This window comes from Anser cygnoides, chromosome 13 (genome assembly GCF_040182565.1).
Source record: "Anser cygnoides isolate HZ-2024a breed goose chromosome 13, Taihu_goose_T2T_genome, whole genome shotgun sequence".
Classification (NCBI taxonomy): Eukaryota; Metazoa; Chordata; class Aves; order Anseriformes; family Anatidae; genus Anser; species Anser cygnoides.
Window position 1 is genome coordinate 16,026,437 of NC_089885.1, and position 24,869 is coordinate 16,051,305.

General features: G+C 34.2%; 1 protein-coding gene across 8 annotated transcripts in view; it reads right to left on the bottom strand.

The window, feature by feature from the left end:
- DIAPH2 (diaphanous related formin 2) overlaps positions 1–24,869 on the bottom strand; it is a 246,342-nt gene that overhangs the window by 100,263 nt on the left and 121,210 nt on the right. For 7 of the 8 annotated variants that reach the window (XR_010834759.1, XM_067005015.1, XM_067005017.1 and 4 more), the window contains 2 exons: positions 14,449–14,584; positions 4,903–4,998 (listed from right to left, as the gene is read on the bottom strand). Coding sequence is in view for 6 of the 8 variants with exons in the window: in XM_067005015.1 (XP_066861116.1) it covers positions 4,903–4,998; positions 14,449–14,584 (232 nt within the window). In the remaining 2 variants the exon portion in view is untranslated. Of the gene's footprint in view, positions 1–11; positions 188–4,902; positions 4,999–14,448; positions 14,585–24,869 lie in introns of all 8 variants that reach the window. The other variant, XR_010834760.1, reaches the window with a different exon arrangement.

Genomic DNA, 24,869 nt, shown 5'->3' on the forward strand with positions numbered 1-24,869 from the left:
TTAGAGCTTACATTAGTCTTTCTGTTCTTCAACACAGACTCTAAAGAAACCGCAGGGCATAGGAGATGTTTGGGAACATGGAAAATTCCAAGACACATCAAACTTCCAGACTACTCTTTTCATGCTGTGATTATCTTCTTGGGTTGGCTAACTCCTGACTACATGGGCCAGATGACACCTCAAGGAGCTGAAGGCAACAAAGAAAGTAAAAAAATTAAAAATTATCTGCAGTTGCAGAGAGTTTTGACAGTTTAAAGCTTTGCTTTCTTGAAAATATCAACAGTTTTTTCCAGGTCAGGTACGTTAACCACACAAGAGAATTGAAGATAGTATTGAAGATGTTATTTCTGACATCTGAAGGGCAGAATGCATTCTAAAATCAGGCATCGACTACAAGGAAGGCAAGAATTGCCTCTAAAAAAGCATAATAAATGTGATGCCCTAAGAGGTTTCAAACAAGAGTATGAGCGATCACTTAGAAAGGATCATAATGTGCTTTATGCAGTTAGCTGTCTTCCCTGCCCAGAACTGATTTGTTTAATAACTTACTTTCATTTATGAAATCTTGTTATATTCAAACAGAAAGGGAATAATACTGCAGGTATTATTAGACAAAACAAGTATGAAACAATCACAGGAAATTACAGAGCATTATGTGCAAAAATTCTGAAGGAGAACCAAACCTACAAAGGGTAGCATCTAATAACCCGTATCTAGAAAACACTTGAGATTATGTGAAGCTTCAGTGCAAAAACAAGCCTATATAGACTATTTCAGAAAGTTCTCTGAACATGAAATGTTCTTATGATATGCCAGCAAATAGTAATAAAAAAGCCATCACATATGCTGTCCCGGGAGACAAACAGAAAACTATAGTGTATTGAATCTGTACAGGGTAAATTTACCACCAAAGGTCTTCCTAAAGGTATTTTAATACCTGGCAATTGATACTCAATCTAGTACAAAATGTTCTTATTCACTCTTTCATGATAGAATTTTATTGTCCATTCTACTTTACATGGTCAAAATCACAGAAATGTCTGAAGACCTGGGACTGTTTGAGTACCTCTATACAATGAAAGAAGAACTTCTCTACAGGTTTTTATAGTCCATTAGATTGCTTTGTCTTTGAATCCTCCATGCTTTCAACTACTCCTCTAACGGTAAGTACTCTAACACAAGCGCAGTTCCAGCAAACTGCTAAAACAGATTGTTACAAGCTTATATATACCCCTAAATTCTCACTTCAGTGCTAAAAAGCTTTCAAATTATTCAACAGTACAAATATTTTCCAAAGTTTAAGCGCAACACAAAAATACAGCCAAACTCTGTTCACGGTGATATGTTGCTACTGCTTTAAAAGAAAATCATAATTGCTTTCAACAAAGAAACAGCATCTTTTTCTGAAACATATATTCTTTAGTAATAGAATCAATCTTACTAGAACTGCAAATAAATGTTCACACTCCACAATAGTTCCACCTTCCTTCAGATGGGTTGTCTACTAGAAGAAATAAAACTTTTGGTAAATCTCCCTTTTTCATTCTAGTAAAGAAAATCTAAAAATAAAACATGCTTATGTGTCATCCACCTTGTAGTGAGCTATGTCTATACACAAATAATGTGAATAATCACAGATTAATTTTATATTAATAAAATGATTAAGCTAATTGACTTCCAAATAGTTGATTCAATACTGTACTAAATTTTAATCAGACCCCAGTAATGGTGGAGTTTGGTTTTGTTCTAAAATCAACTTAATTCAAACTCAAAGTAAGCCCTAAGAAAAGCCATAAAGAAATTGTGTCCTCCATTGTGTCCTATTTTATCCATAATGCTTGCATAGATTAAAGCTACCTAATCTGGCAATGTAACTAGATTATAGAAGGTAAATGCTGCAACCCCTAAAGTTGGAGTTTCTCTCACCCTCTTTTGCTTAGGAAATAAATAACAAATTATAAAAAATAAAAGCATTCTCTGGTCTGCTTAGTCTGACTGACAGCTTCTATAGACTGACCTAATGAACCTTTCAGCCCAAAAGTCTTCACACATCCCCTGGTAGGTAGCAAACTAAAGTTTTACTTTGGGCATTCTCTCATAAATTACCAATGATACCACTGTAGTTCAAAGGTCTCAAAAAAATAAAAACAAAACACATTGTTAAAACTTGAGGAAGATCAATTCCTGAGGAATCACTGACAATTTGATTTTAATTTTAATTGATTTTATGTTATTTTGGAAATCTGTTCACTTTGAAATGCAAAAAAAAAATCCGCACAATAATTGGACATTTCCGTATTTCAGTGCGATGTGTCTGTTGTTCTTTGAAATTTGATTTCATAGGGAAAAAATGCAGAAAGACCGACATCACATTCCAATAATATGTTCGTGAAGCTACAGGCACACAGACATTGTTGTACAGTTTTATATACCTGGCATATTAAACAAAATAATTTTCAACAACAGAAGAAACACCTAATGCGTTAACGGAAAATGCACAAAAATACAGAAATAACACAAAAAATGAAAAGCAAAAAGAACACAGCTCTAATTTGAAAAGCACCACTATCTCGTTTTTTTTTTTTTTTAAACACCCATGTGGAACGCACTGTACTGTATGCACATGGCTTTTAAATAACAGTATTATGATGTTATATACTTCCATAAAAGGGTAAAAGAGGATAAACTAATTCACATACTAATTATAACATGCTCAAGAAATCTTACAGCCTAAAACACTTGACTCCAAAAAAGAAAATCACGAGTATAATATGCAGTGATCTTCTACTGAAACTAACAAAACTAATCGTATCAAATCATATCTCCTGCAGTATGTTTTGAAATGGACTAAACAAAACCAACTCTTTGGATGTTGGTGTCTTGTTTATATGGGATATAGATCAATCATTCTAGGTTTTGGAATTAAGAGTTCCTCAAAATATATCACCACTGCAATTATTATTAACCTATATTATCAAGTTCAGACCTGCTTTTATTCATCATTAAAAATAACTTCACCCTACTTGTAGCAGCCTTTAAAATATTAGAGTATTTAATCTGAAACAATCTAGTAATACATTTAGTGATTAATTAGCACTGATGGTTTTTAGGATATGAGAGCAATTCCTGAGCTACATATATTACAAACTTCACATTTCAGCTACATTACATTGAGGCCATAATGTGCAATCATTAAAGCAAGCACCTGTGCCACAGTTTCAGACCTGTAATGGAGATAGTGACAAAGCTGCATTAAAGATTTTGATTGACCAGGACACAGCATGCTCCCTGAAATTCAAACTTCCCTGGAGCACAAACTACAAAACGTAGTCTGAGAAAGTCCACTGCCGTGCAGTCAGACCTGTATTCATTTAAGCCCAACATATTATGAATGAATGGCCAAAGACGCTTTGGAGAAAGATAAAAAAAAAAAAAATTCATGGCACAGAACCAGAAATAGTATGCTATTAGGCAAAATATCCTCCTAAAATTATCTTCGTAGCAATAAATTATTACTTAACACAAGGACACTTGGGTACATTACTTAGCACATTACATTGTATAAGTTACTAAATGCTTTAGGTGAATTACATAAACTCAGATGTAACGAGTTAACAATTAAATAGCACCTCTTTGAAGGACATGTTTAGAATGGGTATCACTTTTTGTTTATTCAGATAAAAATCTTGTTTTAGAAAAAAGAATTAAAATGGCAACTAACAATTCAGAATTATACAAAGCAATATAAACACACAAAGTCTAAAGTTCATAGCACACTTCTCTAATTTACCAAAGATTCATAAGTACTTTACCAAAAAAAAAAAATGTATTTTTGAAACCTCACACCTTTTTTTCCAATATTAGATAACCTCACTGTGTCAATGTGTCAAGAATCTCTTAAGTACCAAGATCTGAGAATCAATTTGAAAGAAACTAATCAGTTTTCAATACTTTCTCCAGTAAAAGGTAATAACCACAATAACACAGGAGAAAACAATATGAAAATTATTCAAATGTATGCAATTCCCTATTTTTTTTGTCTTTATTTTCATACAGTTATTAATTGTGAGGTGTTTTCAGACCCTTTTCATTCCCTTCATGCTTAAGGGTGTCACCCATGTAAAAACCTGGAGAATCTAGTCTAAGTAGGTTTTAGGTTAAAGCCTGCTTTAGTACCTTTTATTTTTTGTGTGTTTCTTTTTTAAAATGTAAAATATATTTTAAATAAAAAACTGGAAAATAGAGCGTACCATGAGCTTTAATGAAACGTAAATATATAGTAAATGCTATTTACAAACTGTATGCAACAGGCATACTTGTAAGGGGAGGAGAATGGAAAAGAGAAAACACTGCAACTGCTTAGCTCTTGCTCAAATTTCCTCAAGACCTAACTTGCAGGAAGCACTAGTTGTTCAGACTACACCTGTAGAATACTATTGTCTTCTTCAAAAAAGTAGATTATTTTTATTGTAAATCGACTTTCACAGCTACACACAGTACATCTTCCAACCAAACAAGAACATATTTAAGACTTGTGCTTAAAAATGATGACCGGCTATATTCTTACACCAAACTCTTACTGGTGTAAGAAGTCAGTATTTTTCATCACACCGCCTACAATAAACGAATTATACTTATGGTTTTAAAGATTAAGACAGACTTGCTTTGTGCAGTCATGTTTTTAAATTACACTTGAAACATAAGAAGCACCCTTGTTATATTTCAGAGCCTCCAGTTACCTGAAGATAGAGCTATATTTAAAAATCCATGACCAAAAAGAAGGAATTCCTACCGAATTTTCACAGTAGCTCAGTGGTTTCCAGAGGAAATTGTTTTTAAGTCTTGGCAAAATAACTTTTCTCCATTCAGTTCATAATTAAAAGTTTTAAGAAATCACCATACCGTGTCCCCTTGGTGTTCGTTTCCTGCGATCTCTGAATGCTGCTCCTGACTGCAAGGCCTCAAGCAGACTATCCATCACTCCAGTCTCATCACCCTCTGAAAATAGGAGAAAGATATTATTAATCCCAGGGCGATTGAAATCAGAATGTCAAAAAAAAAAAAAAAAGGAAAAAAAAAGAACAGTGTCAAGCTTAAAAAAAAAGAATAGTGTCAAGCTTACATAATACTTGCAAACAACAGAGACATGTCTTAATGTAATGGATGCTGTCAGCGCTTCAGGTATCCCTGCCTAGTTTTTATATGATGCTCTATTAAGTAAAATTTATGCCATTCCTACTGTTCTTTCAGTTTAGACATGATCTTGTGCATTATTGATGTCATTTTCAGCATGCAGACAGATGCTGTTGAATGACTGCAGTTTCACTGCTAAAATTCCTTTAGGAACATCCTGAAGTAGAAACAGGGCACTTTTTTTTTTTTTTATTTAATCAAAGCACACAGAAAATCTGATGAAACTGAATACCCCAAATATTGTAGTACTGCATATATATTTGTGTTGACTCTTATTTTTATGACACATTGAATCCTTACTAGCCACATAGTACACTGCTACACATGTAAAAGAATACCATGGATGATCTTAAGGCAAGGTAAAGAAAAGAAAGAGGAAAAAAAATGCAGTGAAAGAAAGAGGTGCAACACTTCTTAAAAGCTGAATGCTATTTCTGCTAAATCTTCCTCTTGGTTTTCTATTTGGTTCCCCCCTTCCCACTCCTGACTGAAGCAAACTTGCTGCTTTTAAATTGCTGGATTTTACGGTGCAGTATGAAAAAACAAGTAGAAGGTTTATTTTTTACATATTTAAGTTGTTAACTTGCTTTGCATTTCAGACTGTTATTAAAAGTTGATCACAGCACAGCACAAAAAAGAGAGGTCAAAACTGCAATGTTACAAAACTGTTGATGATTACCTCTTTTCCTGCTCACATCTGTGTTATAATCCAAAGCTAAAATATAGACTAGACTCAGCAGGTAGGAGGTGAACATTTTATTCATCTCTCTCAGACTTCAGGCTAATACAAATTACTCCACCAAAGAGTGGGAAGATAATTACTTTATGCAAAAGATTTACATTACTGGAAAACACTTGTGACTTGCACAAAATGTAGGAGTTTAAATGTACATTCAAGGCTCTCAAATGCTAAAGTTTAAAAGCAGCTTATTAAGGCAAAAGGTATTCTGCCCTGGTTCTCTATTACATTTAGATTTATTAGACTAAATCCAGACCTGATATAAGAGCATGCAAATCCTAAATCAATACCTGGTTCTAATTTCTACATAATGATTATCAGTATAATTACTTGGTAAATTTAAATTATATATCAATGTAATTGCAACTATTACGTATAATATGTCACATGTATAAAGTTATCTTCAACACCAGATGCAAGGGAGCAGAACAACAGTAGCAACCAAAAGACTGAAATACAAGTCTTCCAGTACAGAAAATCTTTTTAATTTTCTTTGTGTACTTTACCATTCACATGCTTATTCAATGCTTTATTGTTGGTTCTGCATTAGATTTATTTTCTAAATCAAAGATCTGTAAATACATTTTAACCAAACTATTATACTACATGTTGATCTGAAACATCTAATGAATAATAAATATGATTGCAATACACATAGAGTTAGTTAGCATGTTAGAATATTTTATATGCAGAAAAATTACAATCATTTGACCTTCATAAAAAAATTGGCAGAATGTATGCAAAAAACCTTCAATACTCCATAGATGTTTACACAGCTTTCCACATTTTCTGCTGAGTGTGCTACTCTACCTGCTAATTACTGCAACTGCTAAAGAACACCCTATTTTGGGGTATCAAAATATACAATACAAGGAGACATGAATTACAGAAGCTGTAGAACACAGTGATGAGATTTTTAACTCCTCAAAGTAAAATTTATGCTGGGTATGCTCTCATCACTGCATCTTTATCAAAGTTGTCAGTCGATTAAGTGGAAACTGGACAAAATTGCATTTTTAGTCAGCCTTCATTAAAATTCATAAATAATAATATTCAATAGAAGTTTCAGACTTCACCCACAGTTTTTGCTGAGGTACTTCACATATTACAAGCTACCTCCTTGATTTACTATTATTATTATTTTTTTATTTTAATACAACCTGCAACAGTTTGCAGACACAAATCAGCTAAGGCAAAAAACAAACAAACAAACAAACAAAAAAACAACAAGTTTCTAAATTGAGTTAACTTATTTCTAACCAAAACTGTCCATGAAAATATGATGTGGATGCCCATCCTTGGAAGTGTTCGAGGCCAGGGTGGATGGAGCTTTGGGCAACCTGATCTAGTGGAAGGTGTCCCTAACCACAGCGAGGGGTTGGAACTGGATGGTCTTTAAGTCCCCTTCCAACCCAAAGTGGGCTAGCTACTACAATTTTAAAAAGAAATATAATAACTGAGATAGCACTTTTGACTGGTGATGGTAAAACAAAACAACAAAATAGCTTAGGTCTTTACTTTAGTCACTTTGGAGGACAGATGACAGAAACTGCTTGAAATCAGAACAGATGTCAGACCATCCATGCAAAACATGGTACACCTCCTGCCTGTTTGGCTTCTTCTGAGCAGTAGCTGTGAATCTGAATTGGCTCCCAAGAGCCCCTGGGAACACTTTCTCATTTCTAGAGTGTTCTGCCGTCTTCCCTTTGATTTGTTCACGCTGACTAGGAGAAGATTACGAAGAGAATGTCCATATATTTTACTGGTGCACTTCCATTTTCCAGTAAAGACAATGTATTTGCAAAACAGGTTGTACTCTTTTGGTTTCACATGTACTAATTGTAAACTAATTTAAATTAACACAAACGTAAGTAATTGCATGGCCATTTGGACAGAAGCTTTCTGGAACTTTGCAGGAAATTTTTCACAAATCTAGGCCCTTACTGAAAGAGTCTTATCAAATACCACTTTAAGTAACACATGATGTCTACCTGCCTGCCTCTCCAGATGGTTTCAAATTCATACTTCTAATCACATCTTGCATTATATTATCCTGCTTTGAATTTTAGCACTTCTGATGAGTTACATTTCAACAGTGGAACCACCAAAATGGTTCACTGCTCTTTCATGAGTCAAACCCATGTCCTGTATAAACTTTGAAAAAAAAAAGACTGTGTATTCATAATTAGTATTAGGATTCTAAATTGCAATATATTCACTAAAAAAGGTCAATTTTCAGCGTCTCTTTGTCAAGTATGTATTTATTTTTTCATACATTTGTATTTTATTCATCTGCTAAATTCATTTTGCAAGCATAATAAATATCTTCAGGAAGCAGTCTTCCTTAGCATTTTGCACTAGAATACAATCTCGTGACTGTTATTTACTTTTTAATTAAATGGAGAGCAAGTTTGGACAGTATGACTGATAAATGAACCTATACCTCATGTCAGTTTACAAAAGAAGACAAATCCTCGCTTACATACCAATTAAGCATATTGTTTATGATAACCTGATCTCAGGCTTATATCAAGTTAATAGAATGAGAAAAATGTGCTTTGTTACACTGGCATGCTACTAAAAACCACTTTTGAAAAGCGCACACATTTTCAGAAAATGTCACAGTGGTCAAGGTCTACTTCAACAGGAATGTATTTAAGTGAAATGTGTAAACATTACCCGTGGGGATCATTTGCCCCTTGCAAGGATGATTTACACACACACGCGCGCGAGTGCAGACATTGCCTCTGTGTGGGAAGGAAATGATTGCGTGGCTCCAAAAAAAGAGAGAGAAAAATACCATAACAATTGAAGATATTCATAACTAAGTTCCACTATTGTTTCAAAGGTTACATTTCTGTTACAGTATTAAGCAACTTGTAATTGATGTCATTAGCTGACACAGCACTTTTAGCATTAGAAAATCACTTAAAAATTGCTGATAGTTAACAACTCAAATATTTTATCTAAAAAAAGAAGAAAAACACAAAAAATGTAAAAAAAACTAAAAAACTCGCAAATGTTATGCAACTTTCTGCTTCCAACAAAAATGTATACTCTGCATACTAATCCAGAAGCAGTCTTTGTTTCTACTGCACATTAAAAAAATTAAATGTAATATTGTTACTTTAAAAAAAAACAAAAAACTTCTCCCAGTGGATTACAGAACTCACCAGTGATCAGGAATTTCAAGTTCAAAGTTTGACTGTACAACTAACAAACAGCCATGAAATCAATGCCATAAAGTTCAAATTACTTTAATTTGGCATCTATACCTGAGAAAAAAAAATCCGCTTTTATCACTAAACTAAGCATCATTTGGTGTCTTACAGAACTTAACCTTTTAAGTATACATTTATATATTTTGTCAAATGAACGTTACTTAATTCATGAAGTTAACTTTATCTATACAACTGTTAAACAATTTTGGGAAGAATGTTTTAACACTAATCATACAGTAAAAACAGGCTCATTAACATAGTATTCTTTCCCACATAATTAGGGAAATTACTGTTGTTAAGACAGCATCTTAACAATGCTATTACAAACGAGATACTACAACCACAAAGAAAACAACCACTCCACTAGACAAAATTTAGACACCAACCTTGTCCCCAGTTTAAATGAGGACACAGTTCCATTTCACAACCATTCAACGAGCAATTCTGCTATCCTGATTCCTGGACAAACCCTGCACTATAGAAAAAGCTATTTGATCAACTAATTATTGCAGAAATGCTTTTTAACATTGGCAATTCTACAAAATAGATGAATATAAATTTAAATAGCTATTATATTGGATAAAGAATATAAAGTATTTTCAAAAGAAACAACAACACGTGCTTTTCAAAATAAGAATACTTTTCCTACCAAGGAAAAATAAAGTTGATTTTGCATAGACAACTATATTAAAAGTTAACACTTGTTACTGTCCAGTAAATACTCCAGAAGAAGCCTTATTTTAAGTGAAAGAATCCAATAGCACTGCCTTTCTTCACCTGCAATTATCCCAATTAGATTTCAGTCTAATGATTTTTTTCCCATGAGAATTTACCCCATGAAATCTTTTCATTTTACCTACCATATTCATAAACAAACAGAAGTTTTCCATTACTTTTTTTTTTTTTAATTTGAGATTATATTTTCATTTCTAATTTCTTTTTGTCTACCAGTCCATGCTTCCATCTATTTGCATCTCTTGATCTGGTTTTGATCTATATTAACAGCAACATTTACAGGAGTTTTGATTCTCCCCCCATTTTCCACGTGGCTTCAAAATACTGCATAAACACGGCTTAAAATTTTTGAGCAACTCATGTAATTGGAGAAGAAAATTTCAAGCCTTGTTGTACTTCTACTGATAGTTTTGAACATAATGTAAATCTCCATTTATTTTTTCCTTTCTTCTGTGAAGATTACATTTCAGGAAGAACGCAGCATATTCAAATGGACCATTGACATCAATGTGAAACATAAAGAGTTCCCAAATGAATTCTAACACTGATCTCATTGGCATCCAGCACCATAAACTAATAATTAACGGAATGTAAATATGCCTCATGTTTTACCATTCCAGGTACCTCATGCAATCACTAGCCGACACAAACTCAAAGGATTAAGACTAAGATACTCACAACAAAATATGCATCTCATAATAAACTTAGTATGTATTTTTGTTTATGCTAAAGGACATAGAAAGAACACAGCAATTAAGAAAGCATACAGTCAGTAAAAAAACAAGAATGACATTCTTGAATTACACCCTGCAATTGCCAATGCAAGTGTAAGCTTTTCAAGGAAACAACTGAATTATTGCTGGTACTAGTACATAGCAATTTGAATAAATGGCATATGAATTCTTATAAAAGAGTACTTAAAAAGGGAAAGTAGGAATATCCATCAACCACTAGCATAGAACTTAATTTCCATTATCTTCATCGGCATTAGGGGACAATGTCAATGTGTCTTCAAAACAATTTATTCAATACGAATTGGGACTGAGCAAGTTCATTCTATTTTTTATCCCAATACTGTCAGTTAAAAGGTAATTTTAATCACCATGGTGATCAGACATAGTGAAGAGGAAAACTGTTTCTGATTAAATAACATTTGCATCAGAATTGCTGTTATAAGTTTTTCAGCTCCTAGAAAGGTGACTTCATTTCTTTTTTCCTCTCTTGTTCACTTGGAAGCAACATTGCAGGAATTTTGCAGATGTTAAGTCAGGTGGAAGTCATGAAAACACTGTATAAACATATAGCCCAGTCTACTACAGCCCTCACAAAAATATAGAACACTGCTGAAAAATAATGTTCCCTTTTCATAGAGCTGGCAAGTCCTAGAGAAAAGACTAATTTCCAACTAGCCAACTAAAAATTTTGATAATAGATTCTTCAAATCACAATTTTTTCATCACTACTTAAGCATCCACTTTTAGTTGCATGTCAATATCTTCCTCAAAAATGCTTGAGTGTGTCACATATAGGGAAGAATGAAATATTCTGAAAATATTTCTCTGGAATTTTGATGTGTGTCATAAGCCGAGCACTACCTAATACCTTGTCCATCATGCTGCCCTTATAGCAAAAACTCACAAAAGCTACCTTTGACTCAAGCCACTACACCATCTTTTCTGTTAAAAACAACCCAATTGTATGGGAATTTGAATGCCAAATAATACAAAAATCCACTGACTTCAACTAAAGAAGAAACTCAACGGAAATTACTTCAAAATAAATTATAGGCTGAAAAGATCTTATTGTCGTTTAATGTTTTCTTTTTGATTAACAGAGAACCCACTAACCTTTCTATACCTATTACAGTGCCTATTTATAAAAAATAATAGGCATAAATACAACAAAGTTTTTTTGAAGCAAAAAGAATAGTATATGTTGAGTAAGTTCCTAACGTTTTGTTTTTTGTTTTTAATTTATTTTGGAAGGTATATGTTTATTTTGTCAACTATCAGTCCATCTTGGTTTTGTATGAAACACCTATATTTGGAAATGTGTATGTCTTTTGAGACTTAGAATCACTTGACTTTTTATGTTGTCTATTGTAAATCACTTCAAAGCTTATACTGAGTTGAGAGATTTTCTATATTATATTTCTCTTTACACATTTTTGAATGCTTAGTAGGATTTATGAAAGTACTGCATCAACTGGCTGATATGGCATCTCAGTTAGACTAGGCACTCCACAAAGCAGAAAATACTAGCGAATTGAGTAACCTGGTCTTTATATAATATTGGCAATTGAAGTTATTTTTATAGCTAGGAATTAAAGTTCTTGGACAGTTCTTGATTCTGGCCACACTGCAGTCTTCTGCTTTCTCGCACCAAGAAACAGAAAAGCAACTAATTCTGACTTGGATGTTCCAGTGACTTATGCATCTGTGTAAGAGTTTTCTTGCTCTTACTTGGTTATAGAACTACCCTTAAAAGGCTTGAAAATATAGGAACCCTGTTACTATTGCTCGGACCTGAGAGGCTGTAGCGATGTTTTTTGTTTGTTTTTGTTTTCTTTTTAATTGAAGATACAGCTGAAAAAATAACTAATGCATAGTTAGGTTAAAACACCCTTCAGCTGAAATTACCTTGTCAAAATGACAGCTTGAGAGGACATCTGTGTCCTTCCTCTAAGTCTTCTGCTTCACGTTTGCTTAGACAAATTTGTGAACTACTTATATAAGTAGCAATGAGCATACAGAAGTAAGCATATCAACAATATATATATATATATAATTAGTTAAAAAACCTGAATATCAGTGTCCTGGAATGTAGTGGGGATAGAGCTATCACCCCACTCCACCCTTCCTACCATGGCAATAGAGCTCTAATATGCAGTGCATTCAAAGTGCACTGGTATCAAATGTATTCAGAAATTCAGAATGCAAATAAAGCTTTTATTTCCCCCAGTTCTTCTTAACACAGTCAGGAAATACAATAGAGAACCTAATTTATCATTTGTTAGTAGCACATATAAAGTCAACACAGTAAAAAAAAAAATAGCACTAATAAATAAAATTTATCCTCTGCATCCATTTTTAGTTTTGAAGATTGATGTGGTTCCTCACTTTCACCAAAATAAAAATATGAAATTTCTAACCACAAAAAAGCACAAAACTGTGACACTTGGTATACATATATCAATAAAGATAAAATAGTATAACCTCCTGAAATCATTGCAAATATGACTCAGTCTGACAAAGTAATCTGCAAGTAGACTGTATATATTTAAGATATACTATTATTACTGTAACTGTATACCTGATGTAAGAATTTCAGTTAAAAACAAATATAAATGAATTAATGGTTCAATGCAAATATCTAATTGCTATTAAAAAACACATATAGGCCCCAAAGGAGGTTTCTGGAACACAAGTCCTATGAAGAGCAGCTGAGGGAACTGGGGTGCTAGGAATGCCCCTGTGATTCTTAGAGTGAAAATATGCTGGTGACGGCAAATCTTAGGGTTTTAATTGCTCTCTGAAGAGCACAGGGATGGAGTAAGGAACTTGAGGAACAAAGCGTTCTCAGTACTGCATCTACAAGATCCATGTTTTTACTATGGCTGTACCAGAGGTACAGATCACCTTAAACGCAAGTTCATTTAAACCACAGAGTGAAGATTAAGCCTACCAAAAACAAAGACTGTAGAGGATCATGGTAGCCAAACAGGAAGGGGAGGTTGGTGACCTGACACTCCTTAGTGTGACAGCTAGCTGTCAACACACAAGTCACAGATTTTCACTGGTCACAGGAAATTTACTGTTTTGCAAGAAATACCGGCATTCTAAATATGTTTGACACCATACAATAGCATAAGCATTACATGCCAGTGTTTCTGCACTACTGTGTTATCAGTGATTAAAATGCTGACCAGAATCTTGTCCTTCCATGACTTAGATTGCTTTCACCTCCACAGCCATCCTCGAAGATGTTGCAGTGGACTTTTTTTGCCTGGCCTAGTGTTTCTCCAGTGTTTTCCATACAATCTTCTCACAGCTGACAAGCTTAACACTGCTTTTCATAATGCTGAAATATCATTCTATACTTAGGCCCTGAGCTCAACCAGATTTTCCAACCATAATAGGATTGTTGGGAGAACATACATTATAACTTGGAGCCTCCAAGTCCAAAAAGGAAGACATTAATTGCCACAGTATCTTGATTATAAAGATGTTCACAGAATGAAATTAACAACAAAGCAAGTAAGATACTACTTCTTGGAAGTAAATCCTTATGAAAAAATCAATTAACTGCAACAAACGGAAACAAGGCAATAATTCACAGCAAAATGGCTTGAAAGGAACATTGTACATAATAAATGACAAATACAGAATTATAAAATCAGATAGGCCAAAACAAAAGAGTTTTCACTTAAAAAGCTAACCTTTTTTTTTCTGCTTGCAAAACAGACAGCAAGTATTTTTCATATTGACCTGGAACAGTCTTCAGCTTGTTATTCCCCCCTCGCCCCCTTAACAAATTTCTCTACTAAAAATGATGCCTTACCTTTGTTCATATCAATCAACTGCTGTTTCTTCTTCTGTCTCTCCAATTTCTCTCGTTCAGCCTTTTCTTTTGCCAGTTTGGCTCTTTTCATTTTTTCTTCCATTTCTCTTCTTTTGTTGTTTTCTTTTACAGCCTCCTGCATTAGATAAAATGAACATGGGAGTCTACATACTGAGGACTAGGAAAAATAACAAAAACTAACCTTGTTTGCACAGATATGCATTTACGTCTCACATATGTGAAAAAATAAAAAGGAACTGATACATTTTAAGCACTGTCAGAAATTTTAAAGAGAAGATAACTTACCATACTATTTATACACATTATTAGATAATCAGAAGAATGAAAATTAAAATCACTTTGCGTTTATGGTGATTAAAAAATTCCAGATTATTCAGCAGCAACATGTATATTTTTTTGTTTGGATTTGCTTTTAAGACTAAGCCTAGCTTAAACCAGTAGCTTACTTTTAAGAGGAATAAGTGTAGATGAAAGCAAGTTTCTGTCATTATGCAGTTCAACTACGAGTAACTAAAATTCATTTACCAACATTTAAGCTACAATTCCTCAAATATTTTGAAATATACCGAAATATCCAAAGCAGTCTGCATTGCTTAAATACACAAAACACATCAAAATTAATGGAAAATAGTTGAATTTATGGATTAAGACAGCAAATCTAAAGTCTCTGTGGTGACAGGTTACACAAAGTGCCATGCTAAAAGCTATAAATGTAGAACACTCCTGGACAAAAACCTTCCACAATCCTTCCTACATTTAATCTAGAATATATCCTCCTTTTCCAAATGAGGTTAGTCTTGATTTCCTACTGTGCTGGGTTGACCTGGGCTGGCTGCCAGACACCTACCAAGCCACTCTTTCACTCTCCCTCCTCAACAGGACAGGCAGAAAAAATAAGATGAAAAGCTCATGGGTTGAGACAAAGACTGGAACTGGCTGTTTCTGGCATGGGGCAGGTCCAGTCTCTCCTCACAGAGCCTCCTCCACCGTGACCCCTCTCCACTACCAAAACCTGAACACACAAACCCAATACACTTATTACTTCTTTGCTCAAAACCAGTCATAATTCCTATTGCACTCCTTGCTCTCTTAAAAAAATAAATACTTGAGTTCCTTTCAGCTTTTACGTAAGACCTTAAATACATCCTTAGTTTCACCCTTCCTAAGATTCATTTATCACGAGGAAATTCACTGAAATCCATCATGATTTAATTTCACTTAACGTTATAGATAGACATGATAAATGTTAAGGGTAATTTTCTTATTTATATTCACAACTAGACATGTATTGCTTCCTTTCCTCTCCAACTCACAGTACCCTAATATACTCTGCCTACAAGTAGTGTAGGTCTGGGCTTCAGGTGATTTTGGACATTATGTCCAACAAAACAGGTACAATAAAGGAGCAACTGGATCTAAAACCATCCAGAATTAATGCAACATGCTCATTAAAGATGCTTCAGCAGAACAGCCAAGACTTACTAAGGACAAGGCATAAAATAAATGGTTTCAATTTTAACGTTCACTTTATTTCCTGTGCAATTTAATCATACCTTAAAATACAGGAAAAAACACAAGATTACAAATACAATAAAGAGAAAGATTTATTTGTAGATGTTCTGTAAAGATCCAAATTGATGTGTCAGATATTACTCCACAAATAAAATTCCCATAGGAGATTTGGAGCAGACTTGCTATATTACACAGTCCAATATATTTCTCAGAAATGACATCTCAAATGTTTATAAATGGAAGATAGCTATTTGCCTACCTGTGTACATGCTAGGAATGAACTATGGGCAATGACTGTCACTTCCATAAGAAAATCCTATCTAAAAACATTTTTAAGTGTTAAGACTTACAGAAGTTATATCAGTATTTGATAATGCAGGACTCCCAAATACCTCCAATTATGGAATACTCATGCATCTCAAGGGCAACATATTTCAGTGCAACCATTTCAAGAGTTCACCGAGGTACAATACTACATATAGCACCTTATTTAATAAGGGATACTGCTTTGCAGCGATGCTGGATACCACAGTTACGAGTGATGTTACCTGTAGAGGCATATGAAAACTCAACTAAGAACTGTATTTGCTGTACGATCGCATAACCTACCACACTGTAAAGCACCTTTTGCTTTAGAAGAAAAAAAAAATCGCTATTTTATCCTCTTTGGTTTTGGACAATTCTGTCTCTGCACATTTAATCACACTTGATAGAGATTTCATTTTACTGTAACTTCAAAAGTTGGAATGAAAGTAAATGCCCACAGTCTTATGAAAGAAAGTAGCTAAGTAGCCTGTATACTAGTAGCACCTAACAGAATTAGAAGTAGCCCACTAGCTATTAAGTTATTATGATTAAAGTCATAGATTTTGCCATATTTTCTATCAGGAAGACTACTATAGACTGAACTAAACAAGCCATAAATTTATTGTATCTGCAAAATTAATTTGTGCCAGCCTCTAAACTTCCTAACTGAAAGGACATGATATGCAAATACACAGTTCATAAATCAAAAATATATGCACTTAAAATACGCTACCTACTCATGGCAATTCGAACAAAAAACATTCAAAACAGAGACAGAAATCCAAATGGGACATCACACTAACATGTCTCTGGGGCTCTTAGTTCCCAGACTGGCAGTTTTGGAACTAATAGAGTGCAATGGAACACTGCACCCATACAGTTTCAGAAGGCTTTTCATAGCAACAGTAGAGTTACTCTAGGAAAAAAAAAAAAAAATCCCAAGTCTTATTCACCCTTGGCTTCACTGTAGTAGTCCAGCAATTCTTTAGTAATGGTCTAGTATTCTGATTAGTATTTAGTGGATCCTTTCCTGCTATCCCTTATCCTCTTGAACCTCCTACCCACTCACCCACCCAATTTTATGCCACATTCCTTAAAATTGACCATCTCTTCTTTTCCTTTACATACCACTTAAAAATGAAGACTGAAAAAAGAAAACGATTTGTTATTTGACACATCAACATTGTTTAGTGAAAGTAATCCTTTTCCTTCAAAAAAATATCCCAGAACCAAACCACACAGAAAGTACTTATCATTACTCTCCACCAGCCAGTTCCACATTTGCTATGTCATTTACTACTATAGACAGTCAGACAATAGCCTGAAATATATCATTCACAAGAACATATTACCAGATGTTTTTCAAGCTATGTGGCTAAACCAAAATAATTATATGTTCATCTGTATTTATAAATATACTTTATATTTGAATTAATATTGACCATTCTTTTTCAAAGCTAGTTGAAGATGACTCTAAATAAAGGTAAAGAGAACTTTGACTCGGATGAACGGTGTTGTTTACAGAATTTGCTCTACCTTGATTATAACACAAATCCTTTAAGTTTCCCTCTACATAATTATTTGTCACCCCCATGTGGCTTTGGGTATTTCCTTATTTACTCTTTGCTCACTTTCTAGACCTCCAGACTGTGAACTAGCCCAGGTACAACAAGCCTGCACATGACTTACCATGGTGTGTAACTCATGTCCTACCATTCTAAAGTCTAGAGATGTCACACAATTAAAATTGGGCATTCAATTTTTTGGAGTGATTCATACAGCAGCAAAAGTGTATGGGCCATACACATGCATAAATTTCGAGGCTAGTGGATTCAAACAGCTGTAACAGATTGCTTTTACAAAAACTTATGCACACAGTAACATTAGCAGGAACATGACCTATGCCGATACTATAAAATAAAAATTAGAGCAGAAAAAATAAGAATTATAAACTCCCTTCAATGTTACCACTTTGAGAAAAGCTAAAGTGGTTGAGTTCTAAAAAGATATCTATTCGGTTACATTCATTCACTTTTACGCACACTGCCTATGAGATGTAATATAATCAACTTATCATCATTCATTCTGCAAAGTAACAGAAGAGAGTACTTGATTTTTATGCGTAAAAATGCCACTTTAAATTGAATTTCTACACCACTTTAATAGCATAATGTGAGGCATCCACAGAAATTCATTCTCTATGCCTTAAAAATAATACTTGCAGATCCCTCAGACCTTCCCTAAATTTGCCTTGCACCAGCAAAATATGTGATTCAACATTACAAGAAATAAAGAATTGCATCATAAATCAATAGGAACAGTGAACTCAAATTAACTGTTAAGATGCAGCAGATTGCTCAATGTGTTCGTATAAAGACCTTTCATAAGTATTCCATGGAGGATAACATTCAAGTTATCCTTATGACAATAATGCAAAAGAGATGCAGCAACCTAGAATTAAACAAGAACAGAAATACTGAATTTCCTGATGGGTGGCTACAAAACAGTAACTAGAAAAGATTATTTAGGATACTGCCCTATGATTCGTGAATCCCAGCCATTATATCTAACATAAAACATCTTTGGAATGCTGTCACTGCAGGTCAAGCTCACCCAGGACCAAGGCCAGCATTAGCAGGAGCACCGGCATTTACTCAAAGGCACAGCCATTCAGCACTGGGGTCCCAACACAATGCCAGAGCTGGGGCTGGGGACAAGGGCCAAGCCAAGGCATGTACACGACCCCAAGCAGAGCCATCCGGCTTACTACACCTTATGCAGCACATAAATTAACATGCATAAATATATGCACCACCTTGTGTTGCTCATTAAGTACAGTCCACTTGCTTCCAGCTGCTACTTATCATTATGGCTCTCAGGTGCGTCTACATCCAATATCTGCCTGTGTTGCTGGCACCAGACAGTTCTTTATCAAAGAAATCAGGATTTCTGGACAAGGGAGGGGGTCATCTACACTAGTTCATCATTACGTCTTCTCACACCCTACAGATGCCATTACAGGGTAAGACTTCTGCAGTTGTAGCTGCTGTTGTATATGCAAGGTGGGGAGGAGGGTTTTGCACCAGCTAATCAGCAATATTACATTTTAATATACTTAGAACTGTATAGCTGTGTAAGGTAGAAGAATCCTTCACTATTTACTGAATCAAGTTTAAGGGTAACAATTAAAAACAATAAGTAAGCATGTCCCAGCAACATGCTTTCCAATAATTACAAAATAGTTGTCAAGCAGACAGATTTGTCTCAGTTAACAATCTGAGCAGAGGAACCGAGGACCACATCAGACAAATTGTTGTTTAGGTCAAAAACAGATCTTTTTGGGTCAAGAAAGAGATGGATAAATAGGTCAGCATGCGAAGCTTTGCACCATTATGCAAGTGAAACCTTACATTTTAACAAAAAAAACAAAAAACAAAAAACTTATTTCAAGGTGATTTTGTAAAATGTTTTCCTAAACTTTCTACACGCGCCTAAAATCAAGCAGAAAGTGATAGTTTTGTTCTTCCATAGATCAGGATCTTAAATGTGATGCGTTGAAAGGACTCAAAGTTTTTGCCTCGAAATTCTCAAATTTTAACAGAGATTGCAAGGATGACTACGCTGTGCAATGTATATTGATTTAAGTATCTAAACACCAAACCCATCAAAAGAACAATAAAATAAAACAGCATGGGTTTGAAAGCTTTTACATGCTTCCTTCAAGAGAAGACAGAGACTATTAAGCAAAAGTGTTCCTTCCAGAGAATATATACCAATACACCCTTAGGAAATGAAAAACACAAAAAAAACACCACAACATTGCAAGGATACTCATACTCATCTGCAATTTTTTTTTTTTCCCAAGGCTTCCCATACCTTCCACTTCATGCTTCATATTACATTTTGACAGAATAATCCAATTCTATTAGCTTGCTTTGGAATTTCCTAAACATGATAAGCCAATCTAAACTTCAGGAAATAAGCTAATTTACTCCAACATCAGCAAGCTAATTGAAGATGTAGTAACAGTGATCAATCAAATGACAATTAAGACAAATGGGAGGTTCAAATTATCAAATTATTATCTTGATATGATATATGAACAAGCACAATGATGAGCCTGAGAGTAGATGGAGTGCCCTTGCGGAGACTTCAAGAGAGAGATCAGATTACTACTAACCCAAGACCCAAACACAGCTTTTTCTCTAACAAATGTGATAGGTGCAGATGCAAGCATCTGTAGACTGTGGGCATCTTCTGTGGTAGGGTCTCTTTTAGACTTAGAATCTTGCCAAAGGGAGTCACTTAGAAGAGGTAATAAACCCTATTGTTTACAAGAGTTCTTCAACATCTGGGTTAGATTCACATCTTAAGTACTGTGATTCTCGACATTCTAAACTATGGCTGGTTTTCAGAGTGGAATAAGGATTTAAAATCCTCATTTAAGTTTTATAAGCTTCCAAGATAATGCTAAGGAACACCGAGAAGACTCAATTAGACTTACTGCAATCAGTACTGACTGGACAGTCAGCTTAAAACTATCGAAAATGCTAAAAAAAAAAGTTTTAATCATGTCCCTTTTCAAGATTAGGAAGCCTAACTTCTGTTTCTTCTAGACCATGTTATCCTATATTACGTCTGAAAAAAATTATCCAAAGGCCTCACTACCATAAAATATATCTATTAGTTTTCCCATCCACAAGACCTATGACACTGCCAAAGAAACAAGTTAGACTTGCCAGAAACAAATCCCAATCACATCTACTTTGCCAGTTATTCCTACACTTGACTGCTTTTTAGTGCTTGTAAATGCAGTGTACTGCAATTCAGTTTATTTTTTATTGTAATTTTTATTATCTTCCAAGAGAAATGACATCCTTACCCTTGTATGTCAGAAATAGGGCAGCCACCTACCTAGCAGCACTAACAACCTGTTAACAAAGTCAGTAAGTTACCACATCTATATGAATCCTTTAGCCTCCAATTCCATTACTTATAAACTTTCCTAGCGTACACCCAATTCCTGATTTATCTTATTAAAAAAAAAAAAAAAGAAGTTCTCATTAGCACAAGTTGGACTTAGATGAGAAATGAGAGACCTTAGAAAAGGGTCTTCGGGTGTTTCTTCCTGTGTGGTTGGCTTTTTTTTTTTTTTTTTTTTTTTTTTTTTTTTTTTTTTTAGGAGGACAGCAAGGGCTTGCTACATGCTGCCTGTTAGTAGGGGCAATGTTTCAGTATTGCCTTCTGGAAAACTTTGCTGCAGGAAGTACTTCTTGGTGTTTTTTTTTTTTTTTTCTTTTAAAGGCAGAAGGGAGAAACTGTATTCCCAGACAAATAACCTGGAAGACGAGTGAATAAACACACCCTTTCTTTCAAGTCATTCTTGAATTACAAACTCAACTTACTAGTTTAAAGCCTGAGAATTCAGCTTGAATTTATGTAGTGCCTTTCATAAAAAATATATATGATTATGTATTGTGTATTGTATATTCATTGATTTATATTATTGTAACCAATGTCCTACTGCATTCAAGGGATGCTTCAAAAACAGCCACAGGAAAAAAAAAAGCTCCTGCATCATACAGCTTAACATGTGCTTTGAAGCATAGTATAAGTAAACAAATATTAGAAAGAAGAAAAGGGCTTACAAGGACATTATACTCAAGCTGCTGAATTCACTGTGATGAAAAAGTCTTCATATGAAAGAAACAAGTTTTGAAACGAATGTTTTGTTTCCTGCTTGATACAGGACATACTTCTTAAAAACCTTGAAAGACCAGGATACTTGTGGCCCAATAAAAAGATCATTTAATATCCTATCATTTTGGGGGGAGTTCCATTTTCTGGATCAGGGTTACAGTAAAATATCCCAGCTATTCACAAATCATCAGTGAATCAAAAGGCACTGCTGACACAAAAGTGCAGTTTATTTCAATGGACTTTTACATGCAATCATCACATACTGCCAACTGATGTTACTTGTATCTGTTTAAATATTTCACTATACTAGAATACAACCCTTTTTTCTTTAAGTACATTTATAATGTAATCAAAAGATTTTCTTACTCAAAAAGCTGCACTTACAAAAATCTTTTCTAGGAGAGAGAAGCAGTCACCACTGACAAAAGTCCACCAAAATATCAAAAATATCCCTTCACCGAAGGAAGAAGCTTCTTTGCGTTTCATAACAACTATGCCTATAAATGCCAGATTTTACCTCTAAGTTTTTGGGTTTTTTTACCTCCTCAAATTTTACTGTACTTTTGTAGACATTATTGCAACATTGCTTATAGACTTAATATTCATCTTTAAGACTACCTGCATGAAAGGGGGAGCCCACAGGGAAAAAAAAATAATGAAAAATTTAAGAGCTATACACGGAAAAAAAATACATCTCATGTTATACATTTCACACACCTTTCATAAAGCATACAACCTCATTAAAAGGAAATTTATGTGCATTTTTAAATGCAGGCATGACAGATTTGGTGGATATTTGTAAATACTCTAGTGCCAACAAAAACAAACATCCAGAAAGTGACAGATAAAAATATTTCAGATCATTTGATATAAAGTTTGTGAGACAGCAGGCTAAAGTGAAGAACCAAAACAGAAAAGAACAAACAGGCATCTTGCTTCAGGCAACTGATTAATCATTACTTGATAAGAGCCTGAAAACTATACCAAACCAAGTATATCAGGTTGCAATTGTTCCAAGGTTATGCTGCAAAGGAAGGACAACAGAAATTTGTGTTTACTTTCACTGAAAGGAAGGACTAAATCGATATTAGCTAAAAAAAATATTTTTTCCAAAAATGTCCCAAATATGAAAGGCATATTCTTATTCTGTAGATCTACTATTATATGAGGAAAAAACAAAATTGCTACTTTTGATTCAATTTCCCTGTAACTGTCAGCTCTGACAGAAGAAAATACGTAATTCCTCCCCACACACACATGCCCCAGCTTGATTTTGAATCAGGTTTCATTTACAAAGTCCTCATGCTCAAGTGCTTTACTTAGTTCTTGTGATGTTCCTTGAATACAACAAGGTTATGAAGATGTATCTAAGCACTAAATCAAAGAAATAAACCTAGGCAGAGGTGACAAAGAATTACTTGTTAAAAGCTCACTTCTAAGGTTTAAATATTCTACCTCATCTTAGGGAAAAGAAGAGACTGAACAAGAAGCAGCACAGCCATGTAAAGACCAAGAAGGGCAGGATTTCCAACAGCAAAAGGTAAAGAAGACTTCTGAGGTAAAGCAATGCAAACTTGATTTAGTCCTCTCACTACACTCTTGGCTCTAACTATGTTTCCTGCAAAAAGGGTAGAAAAGCCTAGAAATAAAAAGTGAGCAGATATAGCATACATAAATAATATAACTCTGTTTCTTCCATCCACATTTCTATATTGATTCACTATACTGCAGCTTGATAAATTGAAATGGCTCAAAAGCCATTGGCTTTGAGCCAATGGCTCAATTTTTGGTTAGGTAAGTCATAGGTGCTCTAAGTTTATTTGGTTATTTGCAAGCATATGATAGACACTTTTGCAAATTTAAATGTGAATTCTTAAGTATGCAGAGCCTTCTTCTCCTAACATCACAAAACAGTGCAAAAAATGATTTACTTTCACACAGCTAGACGGATACTGATAAAGAACTAGTTATGAGATTAATTTGGTATTTGACTGCAAACTCTGTGTGAGGGCAGTCTTAAAGATATTAAAAAAATGAAAAAAGGTTCATAAATAAATCAATTTCTATTCAACAAGCCAATGTATACTTCTCTAAAAAAAAAAAAAAGTCAGCTCTACCACTCCAACCCCTTCTCCAAGTATAACGAAACATTCCAGTAGCAGTCAATATGTCTCAAAAAACAGAGAAAGGTCAGCTACTGTACCTGCCTACATGGCCTCCTTGTAATTTCCTTTTCTGCTGTTGCTTAGGGATAACAGAATAACAGCTTATTTATATGGATAATCTTGTTGGAAAATAATTTGGGAAACTACTGAACCAAAATAAGTATCACTGTATAAGTGATATACTTTGATCAGAAAAGTGAAAAATGAAAAAGCAACACTGACTGTTCCAGAACTTCTTTTCTGATAAACTCTACAACTTGATATTCAGCTCAACAACTTCTAAATACTTAGAACTTATGGAGGTGCATTTAGTAAGTATTGTTTCTCTCCAACTTGCAGAAGAAATAATTAGAAAAGATGATGCATGCATATATTGTTTATTTCAAGAAATCAAAAACTGGCATTATTTTCCATTTAATGTACGCCACTTCTGACAATGATCAGCAGTCTTGAACATATTTTCAAAAGACCAAATGTTTTTATTTTCTTAACATTGAAATAGTGCAATATAAGCATTACAAGAAAAACGTATCATGCAACAAGCACATATTTTATATATGATATAGATATGTATATATATGCATACATACATAAACACAGATTTCTCTGTGACCATTAAATGTGCCTTTCAGAATATATTTCTGATTAAAGATGAGCCTAAAATTAAAGACATTGATATATTTCATCTTTTTCAAAAACACTAGCTGAATTTCATTA